General features: G+C 39.4%; 1 protein-coding gene across 2 annotated transcripts in view; it reads left to right on the top strand.

The window, feature by feature from the left end:
• dync2h1 (dynein cytoplasmic 2 heavy chain 1) overlaps positions 1-13,944 on the top strand; it is a 74,986-nt gene extending 61,042 nt beyond the window's left edge. For both annotated transcript variants that reach the window (XM_088300498.1, XM_088300497.1), the window contains 13 exons: positions 258-327; positions 444-529; positions 1,886-1,961; positions 2,124-2,344; positions 3,134-3,238; positions 5,654-5,770; positions 7,033-7,140; positions 7,287-7,388; positions 8,984-9,073; positions 10,453-10,562; positions 10,627-10,708; positions 12,949-13,065; positions 13,695-13,944. In XM_088300498.1, coding sequence (XP_088156624.1) covers positions 258-327; positions 444-529; positions 1,886-1,961; positions 2,124-2,344; positions 3,134-3,238; positions 5,654-5,770; positions 7,033-7,140; positions 7,287-7,388; positions 8,984-9,073; positions 10,453-10,562; positions 10,627-10,708; positions 12,949-13,065; positions 13,695-13,856 — 1,446 coding nt within the window. In that variant the 3' untranslated portion in view covers positions 13,857-13,944. The remainder of the gene's footprint in view (positions 1-257; positions 328-443; positions 530-1,885; positions 1,962-2,123; positions 2,345-3,133; positions 3,239-5,653; positions 5,771-7,032; positions 7,141-7,286; positions 7,389-8,983; positions 9,074-10,452; positions 10,563-10,626; positions 10,709-12,948; positions 13,066-13,694) is intronic.
• The last annotated feature ends 392 nt before the right edge of the window (positions 13,945-14,336 follow it).

Below are 14,336 nucleotides of genomic sequence, written 5' to 3'. Positions count from 1 at the left end.
AGTTTTCCTGCTTTATTCCTGTTTCTTTTTAATCAGACTTCAAGCGTACATCAATCTGACCATAACCTGTCAATTTGTTGTCAATTATTTTACAAAGGATGTACCAAGTAATGTGACTGAACCAAAAATAAACTTGCATTCATATTTGCATAGACGCACACTGGCATTAAGAAAATGCAATTTGTTGGAATCTCAGGAATCTCATTATCACAATCTCTCTCTTTTGCTCTGAATTCCTTACTGATACCTGCATGTAGGATCCTCCAGGGTTGAAGAGGAACTTGTTGAGGACCTACGAATCCTGGACACCTGAACAGATCAGTAAAGGTCTCATTTCTTCTCGTGACATTTTATTGTTTAAATCTTCTTGGGTATTTTATAGTCACATGGAACTCATTTAATAAGTTATTAGTATGACATTAATGTTAATTGGTTATGTTTAGGTGGGATACTCGCCCGGGCCCAGTCTCTCTTCTGTCTGGCCTGGTTTCATGCTGTGTGCCAAGAGAGACGTAACTACATACCTCAGGTCTCACACACACACACCAGAGAATGTAATGTAAAACCATTGTAGTGGAAATCCTGCACAGAAGTTACATACATACATGTTTACCACCAACTGTACCATCTCACTTGGGAGACACCATCCAGAAGAATTAAATCAGGAATGACCGAACATTCATGGTCAGTCTCCTGCAACAGCAACACGAAGACTACCATTTTGGGTCCCAGTAAATAACTCAAAAAACACCCACCTGTGTTTTAACATTATAATTTATCCGACTAGGTCAAGTGTGCACACGCATACGTGTGGGATTGTACAGTTGTATACGCATGCACATTTGTGTAGGAGTGTGTCCCAGTGTGTTTGCGCATTTATATGGACGCTGTCTACGAGCCTATTTGCCGTATGCTGAGTGGTCAGTGTTATGGCCTTGACCTTCTATGAGCTGAGTCACCGTTGAGAATGTATTGGAAAAAAATGATGACTACCTACTGGTGTTAAGTGAAGTTTACATGCAAGCTAATTCAATGAAGCACAATCTATCAATCTGTTTTCTCGCACCTATCCAATTTGGTGTCAAAGGTCAACTGGATCTTATCCAACCTGACTTTGGGTGAAAGGATACACCTTGGACTTGCCAGTCAATCACAGGGCAGGGCACATATAAACACATTCACACTTATGGACAATTTAGACTTGTTACTTAACCTAGCATGCCTGTTTTTAGAACGCTGGAGGAAGCCCAAGTACCCACAGATAGTTTGGTACCATTTATTGTGTGTGTATTTTATTTTTAAAAAATTACTTTGGCTTGATCTGTCTGTGTCGGGACAATAATATTGGTGGACGGACTCGAAATACACATGTTGTTTTCGCACTTGGTCAGGCCAAGCAAGGGTTGCGTGTTCCCATGTCGACCATGCTCTAAATTAGGCGTGGGAAAACTACGGCCCAAGGGCCACACGCGGCCCGTGAAAGGTTTTAATCTGACCCGCCGAACTTAAAAAAAAATTAAACGAATTAACCTTGTTAATGTTTTATTTTCTAAATACTGTGGTGTGTCAAAGACATTTATTTTGTTGTAATGCTTTTGTTCATTTTCATTTAAAATTAAATGTATTTTACCGAAACACTCCATCCGTCTGCTCCTGGTCCGGCCCCTCTGTCAAATTTTAGAACCCACTGTGGCCCGCCAATCAAAAAGTTTGCCCACCCCTGCTCTAAATACTTGGTGATCATCCACAGCAAAGCCCAGACGACATGCAAACGTCTCCTAGCCACCATGACACCATGATCAAGTGGTGTTAAAATGATTAATCTTAGATGTCATTTTCATGTTTAACTATTTAATATGTAATATTTAACCTCTTTTTTTTTTAGGGATGGACAAAGTTCTATGAGTTTTCCTTATCAGACCTGCGCGCTGGTTTTGAAATCATCGACAGACTTTTTGAAGGTAAGAGGGGCTCTTAAACCTCTGCTCTCTGATTGAATGAGTGTCACTTTTTCTGGCACGTTTGTCCTTGTTTAACTGCAGAATGTTGGTAAAAAGTGCTTGTACTCTTATGTTCTGTGTGCGCTTCAGGGGTTGTTGTGTGTGTGCTCTGATTTCTTTTAGCGGGCAAACCTTTTCAGTGGGAGTTCGTCCAAGGCCTGTTGGAGAGTGCCATCTATGGCGGACGGATCGACAACCCATCTGACCTCCGCATATTGCGGTCTTACCTGGAGCAGTTCTTCTCTGCACGACTCTTCTCCTCCCTCCCAGCCGGACAGGGAAAGAACAAAGGAGCGCGCTTTCTTCCTTCTCAGATTAGTCTTCCAAATTCTTGCTCCATCTTGGTAGGTTGAGGGGATTACACAACAAATAATTTGCAAGCACACATTTTAATTTACAGTTTCTAAGATGGAGGTCCGCTTATGTAACATCCCCTTTAAGCAGTCCAAGATGAAATCTTGCGAAAGAGAATTATAAAAAGGAGCACTTCCATATATGCTTCTGGAAGCTACAATTTAGTGTATCTGTATCCTAAATGAAATCTGCTGCATTGGCATTGTAAGAAGTATTTAAAAGAAAAAAAGTACAGATTGCTTGAGGCCACCCAAGCTTATCACTGACTCACACTTCTTGGTGTCTTTGAAAGTGCATTTTGTTTCAGCCACTTAAAAGTTGGGTAGACATATGGTAGGAAAAGAAAGTCAACATGGAAATCTGTGCCGTGAATTTATAAATTGCAAAGAAAGTAACAGCCACCTAAGTGGGAGCGAAGCTTATGCCTTGTATTTTCTTTTTTGCATATTGTTAGCGGACCTTTTGTCGAGTTTGTTCAACAACACTTGTAATCAAGGATACTTACACTTATGCTGTCTGCTCTCCCACATACCAAAACATTTAATTCCCCATTTTGTTTGCTTAAAAATGCAAAGTTCTTACATTATGTCACCTAAAAATGTGTGCTATGCAAGCCTTGTAAATGATTCCTAGTAGATATGGAGTTATGAAACCAATACTGAGAATTAAGTTGTATAAATATATGAAAATACGTAAAAAAAAAAGAAAATCAATGTCTTGTTTAAAAATGTGAATATGTTGTATTCTTGTATTTTGTGTTTATGCGTGTGTGCTCTCAGGACTACCGTGCGGTCGTGGAGAATCTCCCAGAGGATGACAAGCCTGCATTCTTTGGTCTGCCTGCTAACATAGAAAGAATCTCCCAGCGAATAATCAGCTCCCAGGTGCATAGCAAACGACAAACGTGGTCACACATATTCTTGCCCGATTGCTAAATCAACCCCACATGTAAACAAAATGCTAAATTATGCACAGATATTCTTCTATTTCTTCTGTATGACACTGTCCCACCTCTTTGTCATAATGTTACCTGCACAGTGGTCTCACTGTGCATTATGTTCGTAGCATACGTTTTTATTCTATTTGCCCAAATTTCAGCTGCTGCACATTTAATGAATGAATTTGCTATTGGAGGGCAAGAGCAGGACTGGGTAGCTCATTCATACAGTGATCGTACCGCCCCAACATATAAGTGCTTGGTAGATTGACACTCAGCTGGTCAACAGCAAAACAGCAACAAAGCATTCAGCAGTCTCTAAACAATCCTATCAAGCAGCATCTTTTGTATTTATCATATGTGAAACCAACGGTCCTTTGCCCAGGCACAAAATTAAGTCAGTAATTCAATCATTCCAAAATGTGTCTTCTGTCTACATCAGTCAATCTCAGGTTGTCACTGTGTTGTTTTTCATCTGTAACCATGATTTATATTAAAAAGTCACAGTCACTATAATGCAACTGTGATGAATGGAAGTCTATCGGCAACATTGTGCCGTAGCATTGCCAAGAATGTCAGGGATTCATATACAGTAATCACTTGTTTTTCGCGGTTAATGGGGACCAGAATCCCCCGCGAAAGGTGAAAAAACTCTTTTTTTTTTTTTAAATATATATATTTATTAGTTTTTTTTTTTTTATTTTGGGAGAGATTTTTGTGACACATTAAATTCAACTTTGAAAAAAAATGAAGTTGGAATACCAAGTAGCAGCCTTTGAGAGGGATGTGATCTACAAGCCCTGCAGCAGACGATTACAGAATGTCGGCAAATAACTATGTTAAAGTTTTCATTTGTATCCTAAAATTGGCTTACTTGAACCTAGACTCCATCGGTGCATTTTAGCCAATGGTACAATCTGGGTGTATTAATGATTCTAGTTAAGATAAGCTATTTTTTCAAAAAAAAAAATACATTAACAAACACATTAACAATTTATTTGCCGATGCTTAGTCGTCCTTGTCTTACTGAGCGTGGGCCGCTCGCATCAGCTTATCTGGTTTGACGCTAACTAACTGAAACTGGTGACAGACAAAAAAGGAAGATCTTATTGATCGATCTTGCATTGGGAACCAATCACGCCTCTTGTATGAGTGTCCGTGGGCATGTCCCATATGGCTGTATTTTCTTACGTTTTTTTAATGGATATTTTGGAAAAACCCGCAAAGTACTGAAGCAGCAAAATATGAAGTGCAAAGTGGTGAGGGAACACAATTGGTTTATGATATAACAAAATGCTCTTTCTTTGAAAGCCTTTGATAGCTCAAACAACATAACATGGAAATTTGATCATATTTCTGCTGTGGTTAGTTTGTCAATAATGGAACTACACTTTTGAGAGGAATTTTAATGCTCGGCTGGTTACGTGAGGTGCTTTTACTCTTCATGGCAGAAAAAAACAGTTTGGGGACAAATGAAGGATGCAGTGCAAACACGTATGCATGCATACACGTTCAGTATGAAACACACAGACACACACTTAATCTCCTGAAGAAAGAAGATAAAGCAGGTGGTTTGAGCAGTTTGCCTGGACCTAATGGAAGCCATTCATCACCAACACTTGTCTTCCTCACATACACCTTCACATTAACACATGTCTTGATTCTATGTGAAAGTACAAAACTGTCCTCTAGGGCCTAAAGCTGATCATGATTGATGGGCTGTGGAAGGATCTCTTATGAGTTATATTTGGAGTTGGGACATTTTTTTTCTTCTAAACCTTAAGCTGTGCTCCAGGTATTTTTTCCTATTTTCCAGTAATTTGTCTTCACCAAACCAAAAGATAAAAACTTGCACGTTTTCTCTGCTGATATTTTCTTGATTCCAAAAACAAAATTAAAAAAACGCAAAATGAAAATAAACGTGCTTTGTACAATATATTTTAGTTGTACATCTTGACTGAGAAAATACCATCTTGGGAAATGTTTGACTTGAGGTAAATTTTGTAAAAGTTCATACAGGCGCCTCTGTCAGGTGCATTTTTTTTCAAAATCATTGCATCTGTAAGCTTTTTATTTTTATGAGTGTAATATCCGTAAAATGGATTTGAAATTATGTTGAAGTGTTTTGTGATTGATTTGTGGTATATTTATGCTTTAACTTTTAATATAGGCACTTATGAACATTTTAGGTCGAGGCTTGTGTCACTTAATCACTATTTTTCCATTCCCATAAATGTGGTGTCCTGCATAAGGGTGTTCTCATCACACAGTACACCAAACTCTCCGCATATGAAGAACTTTGCAAACAGCAGCTAATAAGCATGTTACAACTTTTAACATAATATTTCTCTCTGTTTCACAGGTCATTTCCCAGCTTCGTGTCATGAGCCGCTCAGTTGCTGCCGGGTCAAAATTTGACAAGGAGCTCTGGTCTAATGGACTTTCACCTATCCTCAACTTATGGAAGAAACTCAACAAGGTTCATTTCTTCACTATTTGTTCACTTTATTGAAAAGTGCAGAGTGCTGTGGAATGTTGTGGATATCCTTCACTGTTTTTCGGCTCGCTCTTGAATGACAATGAGGGTAGATATTTGACGACAATCTAAAATGAAGTGCCCTACAATTCTGTCCTTGAAGACAGACAGCATGGTGGAACTTTAGGTTAGCACTTCTGTCTCACAGTTGGGAGGTTGTTGGGTTTGACTCTCGGCCCGGACCTTTTAATGTGGACTGTGGAGTTTGCATTTTCTACCTGTACTTGTATGGGTTTTCTTCAAATTTGCATTCCATAAACCTGCATGATAGGTTCATTAAGACTCTAAATTGAATGTGAGTATGAATGGATTTTTGTCCTTGCGCTCTGTGATTGAGTGGCAACCTGTCCAGGGTATGCCCGAGTCAGCTGGGGTAGACTCCAGCTAAATTGAGACCCTGATCAGAATAAGTACTTGAAAATGGATGAATGGAAGAACTTGTGGGGTTTAGAGAGGCTCGGGTAAATGACTAGCGATTTAACAGAAAAATAACGGAAACAACCTAAACTGTGTTCCACTGTGTTCTTCTATTTTTTCTGAAACCAGTTTGAATCCGGAGTATACTGAACAAACAACCTTTCACATCAGTGTTGCAAAAGAAAATAGAGGTTCTTTGCTGCTTTGAGTTGCACAATTCAGCACTGGCAATATTTGTATGCTAGATATCAATGCTGTGACGGCAAAATACCAGTTCCTTTCAGCAAAGCCAGTTCGCTGAATTCATTCGTTTATTTTCCAACTTCTGTGGCAGTATTTGAAAAAAATAAATAAATACATGAATAAAAAAATGTGCAGGATATCTTGAATTAATATTGGTAAGTGTCTCTCAAATTTCTGAAAATTATGCAACAGGTCATAAAAAGGTGGCCCTCAATGCAAATGATATGGGATCAATTTCCACTCATAATTGCTCCATTCATAATTGTCAGTGGATTGAAGGTTGATTAGCAATAGGTCGGACCTGCCTTTAACATAAAATCTGCTGGGATAGGCTCCAGCTTCTCTCTGACGCTGAACATGAAGCAATATGGGAAATTATTGGATAGATAGAGCAAGTCTTTGTGTTGCTGTTTAACTCAGCCTACCTTGCGCACGTTTTCTTGATATGAAACCTCATAAGCGACAGATACAAAACATTGGCTACTTTTCCCATTGTATTTCAACATTTCAAACATATTTCTGTCTGGCTACAATTTACATTCCAGGGTTCTGCACTGATCCAGCAAAAGGTCACACCACCTACAGATCAACAAGGGTCCCCAGTGCTGTCATTCATTGTTTTGGAGCAGTTTAATGCCATCCGCTTGGTTCAGGTGTGCAAGACAACCAGCATTGAGAGATGCTGCAGTCAAATGACATATCTTATAATTCATGCATACAGCTGGACAGGGAATCCGTTTAATTACATTAAAAAAAAAAAAAACATTATATGTGCCCTAAACTATAATTGTTGTCACAGAGTATCCACCAATCACTCGCTGCCTTGAGCAAGGTGATTAGAGGGACTGAGCTTCTAACTCCGAAGGTCCAAAAACTGGCAACTGCTCTGCTCAATCAAGAAGTAAGTGGAACCTTTATGGCTGAAGTCACTATGAAGCTATCTTTTGTTTGTTTTTTTAACTGCCTCAAATGCAAAAGCAGCTGTGATTTTGACTGGTGTTGAATTCAGGCAAAACCAAATTTTTGCCCCCCACAATCCTGAACAGAATATATTCTACCAAAAATAAGCGACTATATAGAGGTTTAAAATTACGGCCAAAAACTCACAATTGCCTACTCTAGCAGAGGAAGAAAAATATTTAATTCCAAGCATGGCATTTTTCAGATGCTTGGTTGCGTCCCAAATATACTTTCTGAGTTGTGTCAAGTAGAAATTTAGCCGATAGCTTTTGGAGTTTTCAATACACATTTAATGCATTACATCAGGGTTGCGTGCATCGACTAAATGTGATTCACGTGTGGAAAAAAAAAAGGAAAAACTAGGACACAGTTGCCAGGGTTTTGCACACCTATTATCTCTCTAAAACACAGGTCATTGTTTGTCCACAAGTCAGTGCCTCATGATCACTACACACCCTTGCCAGATGGGCCCATCTACAACTCTCAGGCTGATTCAGATGAATGATGATTTCACAGACTGCACCTGAACTGTATAGGCAGACATGTTGAGACATTCCCTTTTATGTTTCAGCATCACTGCACTTTAATTCAAGTTTCATTCAGGTATGCTTGAATGCGTTTGGAGCGGGAGAGCTTCATTCACACAGATCCCTGACCTCAATCAGACCTAACACCTGGCGTGAAGGTATACAGAGGGCATTTTCTTGTTTTCATCCATTTTCAGTTACCTTTGGGTGTGATGGCCTTGTGTACTAATACTTTTTTTCTAGTGTACAAATAAAAAATAAATGCACCCCTGTCACCAAAATTTGCCTTTGTTTTTTTAGCCTGTAGGCATATTTATAGGAAGAACAGCCTTTTTCTTCGGGTCTTTTATGTGCCGTTGGTACCTTATCTATTCTATTTATGTTATGACTTCATTTTTGTGGCTTGTATTGATCTGCTATTTCAGTCCAAATTGTCAAATGAAGGAACTTAACAACCCAAGTATCCTCACCCCATATTACAACAGAAGATAGAATTTAGTTTTTGTTTAGTTCAGATGAGGGAACGCATAAAGGAAGACATCTCTGACAGAGATAAAATGCGAACAGTTTCACCAAAGCCCACGAAAGGTCACTTCCCTGATGATACATTTGGATGCACACCCACCCCATCCATTTTGCTCCTCTTGCCATCACACTCTACATGCTGGAAAGTGCACACACCACAATGTAATGACTTTTTTTGAACGGTTTCACTTTTTATGTAAAACACAGCCAAGGGACTAATCCAAGCAACTTTTTAGACAGACGTGGTCTTCTTTCCCCCCCAAGAGCTGACTTTAATGCTGCTCAATGAATTTGATTTCATGCTGCGGCATGCAGTTTTCTGCAATGACAGCAAAAGTGAGTGAGAGATGTGCATAAATTTGACCACGTATCAGCTGGAGCATGTCCAGCACCTTTCTGACTGACGCATGTTTAAGAAGGGCATCGTAATATTTCTTGAAAAATGTTTTAAAAATTGCATGTTTATTTTTGCTTTGTTTCTTAGTGTCCTTTGCCATGGCAAAATATGTGGGCGGGACCTGAAGAGCCAATGCAGTACCTGGGTGCCATCGTAACACGTGCGCTCGCCTTACAGGTAAAGGGGCTGCAGTGAGATTTATTTCATCAGTAGAGTTGACCATCCATTATGTACAAGCATCCTCTTCACCTACATCACCGGCAAGATCTTTTGAATCCCACACAGGAACTGTATATTGCTGCAATTCAGTTCTCATTAGCTCTCGATTAAATCATAGTCAGCCGACCTGTTGTTAATTATAAAAGGAGTTTATATTTTTGAGGAAAAACAGTTTTCATAACCAAATTGCTTGAAATTCAGAGAAGTATCCACACTATGTTGGTGCCAGGAAGTAAAGGCTTTGGCTGTGTCTACTCCCGACTGTGTCAGAATACACGCCTACCTCAATATGTTCTGGCAGCCGAGAGTAGCCACACACACACACCCTTGCGTGTGTTCAGAAATATTTATGTCCATGAGAATCCGATGCATTTCATTATCCGTGTGAGGCTGAGCCTTCCGTCTACGTCTGTCGGTCTGCTATCTCGTCTGCCTCCACACCCAATTTTGTGCATGCGTGCAAGGAATCATTGTTTCTTTGTATCTGCTAACCTCCTTACACTCCATCTGTCCTTGTGTCTTTGTCTTGAAATAACTGCCTCTATTTGTGCTCCTCCTAATGGCAGTCTGCTCAACAAACGTAATAAAGGTGAATCAGGCAGGCTGTAGCTTGAATGGCACACATTGGCTTGTTGTGTATTTGTCAGAGTGCAGACATTTGCATCTGTGTTAATGTGGGTACTATGTGAGCTTGCATCGGTGAGTATTTGTCAACGTGCTCTTCTCCATTAATCTTTGAGACCAATCCTGACTGATTGTGTGCTGAAAATGACCTGTCTGCAATAACAATAAAAATGACTCAAATCAAATGTTTGTTTATTCAGCTTATCGCTTGCTAAAGAGCTCCAAATTCCCTTGCCTACAATATAGAGAAACAAGCAAGACTCAATGAGATTAAAACTACAATTTAAGGCCCTTTTCCGGAAATGAAAGCATATTACTGCGCACATCTATAAGCTTGATTTTTTCTTTTGAGCAGGTGTGTCCCTTTTCAGACTCAACGAACAGCATACTGAATATAAATGTGACATTATCTTATGTTTGCCCGTTCACCTTGTAGCTTTAATGCTGTCTCTTGTTTCACTAAATAGGTGGGGTTTCATATCTTGTCTGTTACCTGTCTACAAGCACAAGATACATATTGTTATGATATAGTGAGTGAGCATATGCTCATTCCAATTATTTTCACACTTGAGGTTTCCTGTTTATGTATTGTCTACTTAAGGAAATACATTGCTCGATATTTGAGTTGAGTGATTCTTTCCAGACTTATACACTTGCTCATTAACATTCCTTGCTTATTTGCATTTGTTTTGTCCTTGTTTCCATTTTTAAAGAGTTGGGTGGAACGTGCTGGCAAACAAGCTCTTCTGTCAGACACCTTGGATCTGTCCGAACTCTTCCACCCCGATACCTTCCTCAACGCACTGAGGCAGGAGACTGCCAGGTAGGATTTGTTTGACCTTTTTCTACAAAGAGACTCATACATGACATATTTTTGTGGGTTTTAGATCTTTCGGTTGTTCCATGGATACTTTGGTATTTGCATCATCATGGACAAGTCCCATTGTTGGAGCCAAACTTCAAGTGAAGGTAGAGTGAAAGCTGTGACAGGCGCAGACACACACACACAAACACAGACATCGTTGCGTTGATGTACATCCACAGTATACCATCGAAGACCACCCCAGCTATTGAAGTTAATGAAACGGTTGGATTCAAATGCACCAGGCCAATGTTGTTAACTGATAGCAATCATTTACTGCAGCCTACAGTCTGATGTGCGTCACTTTGCCTGTTTTAGTGATCCTGATTTATGTCAGTTGACAAGGTAATAAGTTGTTCCGATAATTCCGCCATGGTGGCTCAATGCAATGTAACTCCTTTGTCAAGTGACTAAATGGAACCTTTTTCCTCAAATAACATTAGACATTCCATTGGGTTGGATCATTGTTGAAAAGGTCTATTATCTTGGTGCTTTAGGCATCTTCTATGACTTGACTAGTTTTTAAGTGTACACCACGAGATGGGAAGAATGTGGGCTCCTAACAAGCAATTGCAGCCGCACGCAGGGAAGGCGAACACTCCAAAATCTGACAGTTGAAGATAGTGAGGGAATAATTGTTGTGAAGTGATGTGCTCTTTTTACTGACACACTTGCACACACACACACACCCCCACGCACACGCACGCGCGCACACACAAACGCACGCAACGCAGCTTTGTCTGGATATGTCTCCCTTGCCCTTTTTTTCTCTCATCCAGATTATGGTGATTTAGTAGTTGTCTTTGTATGTCTGGCTCCATGCCAGAGTTCCTTTTATTGTCTGAGCTGCAGTGGAAAATCTCTGAGTCACCAGAGTGAATGCACTCACAAATATGAACTGCGAACATGACATAAAAGTTCACGTGGTTGTGTCTTTGTGTTTTCTCTCCAAATGGGGACTCAGATCGGCCTGCCTCTGCATCCTTTTTTGCATATTTCTTCAGGGACTGTTTCTGTCCTTGCTATCATGCTATTTGGCGTCGATGTGGGATGTGAGAGGCATTGTTTTGATTTTGTTTGCAGCATTACAAAACATTTTAATAAAACATCATATAGGGTTAACCTTAATTGACATTAAAATGGTTTCAATCTATCTTTCATAAGCCATAGAAAATGTTACATGATAAGTAGGCTTTTAGGATTGTAAATAGTCTCAAATCTCAATTTAATTTAACATTCGTAATCATTTACCTAAAGACACTGGGTCGAAATAAGGCAATCACAATTGCAAACCCAACAAAAAAGTGCTTTTTTTCCATGTGATTTATGTCTTGTAGCAACTAGGGAGGCCCCATAATTATCACACAGATAACTACATGCGATATAGGGGGAGGGAATTACATCACATTCATCGGTCCAATATCAACAAAACTGTGCCGATAAAGAGCCCACAATAAGCCTCTGCTGCATGAGGAGAGCGAGAATGAAAGATTTGCACTTGGAGCAGAATGACATTTTGTAATGCTGTGTATTTGCACTTGAATTAAGAGTTCAACTTAGAGAGAGAGAGCGAGAGGGGGGAAAATACGGAAGAGATAAGCGCACCTGGTTGAAGAAGCAATTGAGAGCCAAAATAAGCATCTAAAATTGCGTTTAATCTGAGCTAAGGGGTGAAGTGCAATAATTACAGCCAGTGCGACCCCAGACCAAGCTCATCTGTAAATTTGCCTCCTGTGAAAACAGAGTCTGAGAAAGGTTCCGCTATACTCAGAAACGATAGCTGCATTTGGCGTTGTATATAGGCTAAAAAATGTCTCCCAGTGTTGATAATGTAGATAATACCCTATTTAATAACGTCCGAAGCGGCTCATGTATGTACAAATTAATTTTTATGGCTCAATCTAGCTATTGTGGCTTTTATTTGGGTGTGCTTTGCCGTGCGGAAATTACGGTCAGTGGATATGAATAGGAAATTAGCCAGCTAATGAGCTTCAAATAATGTTTATGACCGAGCCGCGGTGTGGCTTCTTGAAATGCAAGGACGGAAGCGCTTTAAAAGGGTGCAGGACATATGGGGATGCAGAACGATTATTTCTTTATATATACACATCTCCCTATATAAACACATCTCACTCTCTTTCTCACTCCCTCTCTCTCACTCTCTCTTTCTCTATCGCTATTGATAGTATACCTGTAACTGTTAAAAAAGAACTGCCATAAGAATCTGATACATCATTTATTTATTATTATGAAAAATCAGCAGGGGATCAAATAATTATTTCCCCCACTTTATATATACAATTAATGCATTTCTTCACGCCTTACGTCTGTCTGTTTTTATTTTTAGGTGGGTGGTCTCCAGCTGGAGGGATGTAGTTTTGATGGTGCCCATCTTTGTGAAAACCAGCATGATTCTCCCAGTGTGTCAGCAGTGCCGCTCTGCTACATGGCCTGGATTCCTCAGGTATGGTACCCAAAGTAATGTAGTGTTGTAAAAAGGCTACATTGATAAGATGAGAGATTAGCGTGTGTTTTTTTTGTTTTTTGTTTTTTTTTTATCAAAATTGGCAGGCATTCTTCCAAGGTTGTTCTTATTGTACCGATTAGGTCATCAATCAAAGAAAAAAAAATTATGTTGGGTAAAATACATCGGGGTTGTATTCTATTATTATTCTTTTTATTATATTTAATATTAGAATGCCAAGTTGAGCCATCAGTGGCATATTTTTTTGTGTTTGAATAAAAAAAAAAAATTGTGTAGCAGTCTGACATCTAGTTAATGTCAAACTTGCAACTCCAATTTCCCTCATGTTCCCAATTAATTTTAGTAATAGTTCTGTCAAATATAATAAAAAAAAGCTCATAAAATGTTGTACGACAGTAGTGTTCTATTGCCTTTTTGCTTGGTAAAAAAAATGGATTGGTTTAGAACTTAAATCTCCTTTTTGCTACTTTGTTTGTGATTTTAAGTGTTCACTCAATGATTTGGCAAGTGAGAAATGTTTTTTCAAACCTTTGAGCTTTGTTTTCTTCGTGCTTTTATTTCGAGGTGGGAACGATGTCAGTTGTCATCTGTTTTATGCTCACTCGTAGAACTCTACTGCTGACCACGCTGTTTCTGAGGAGAGCATCTGGCTGCCTCTGTATAGCAGCTCCGAGAGGGTGAAGGTGGTCACGCACATCAGTGTGCCCTGCAGAAGCAACCCCAGCCAGTGGATACAGACTGGCGCTGCCCTTTTCCTCAAACAACGATGATAGGACATCATGAACATGATTGTAGCGTGTTTTTCCAATTATACTTATTCTATTAAAAAAATAAATAAATAAAGCTTCACTGCTATTATTAGCTAGTTGTTGTCAAGTTTGTTGTAACTTTGTCCATTTTAGGAGCCGTTTTTACAAAACAAAAAAATTTTGTCTTATTATTTATGACATTAGCATATTCATCCATCAGTTTTCTTTACTGCCTAAAAATGCTAATTTCTGAAAGTGCAATGGCCCGGTACCGGTTCGTCGGTCACTTTGGAGTGGGACCACACAGATGAGATAAAAATAAAATTGCAGTTGACACATGTCGAGGTGCTAATTGTTTTGATCGTATTAAGCTAATATTAAACCCACAAGCTCGGGAAATGAGTAAAACCCATCACACTACAAAATAAGCGGCCAGCACATGAGCATGCACAGAACAGAAACTTATTCCTCGTTCAAAGGAGGTAACCTGGTTCCGTTTGC

This window comes from Idiotropiscis lumnitzeri, chromosome 7 (assembly GCF_059441095.1).
Source record: "Idiotropiscis lumnitzeri isolate Australia: NSW breed Sydney's pygmy pipehorse chromosome 7, RoL_Ilum_1.0, whole genome shotgun sequence".
Taxonomy (NCBI): domain Eukaryota; kingdom Metazoa; phylum Chordata; class Actinopteri; order Syngnathiformes; family Syngnathidae; genus Idiotropiscis; species Idiotropiscis lumnitzeri.
The sequence above is the reverse complement of the archived record's forward strand: the minus strand, read 5'-3'. Positions and strand labels throughout refer to the sequence as shown.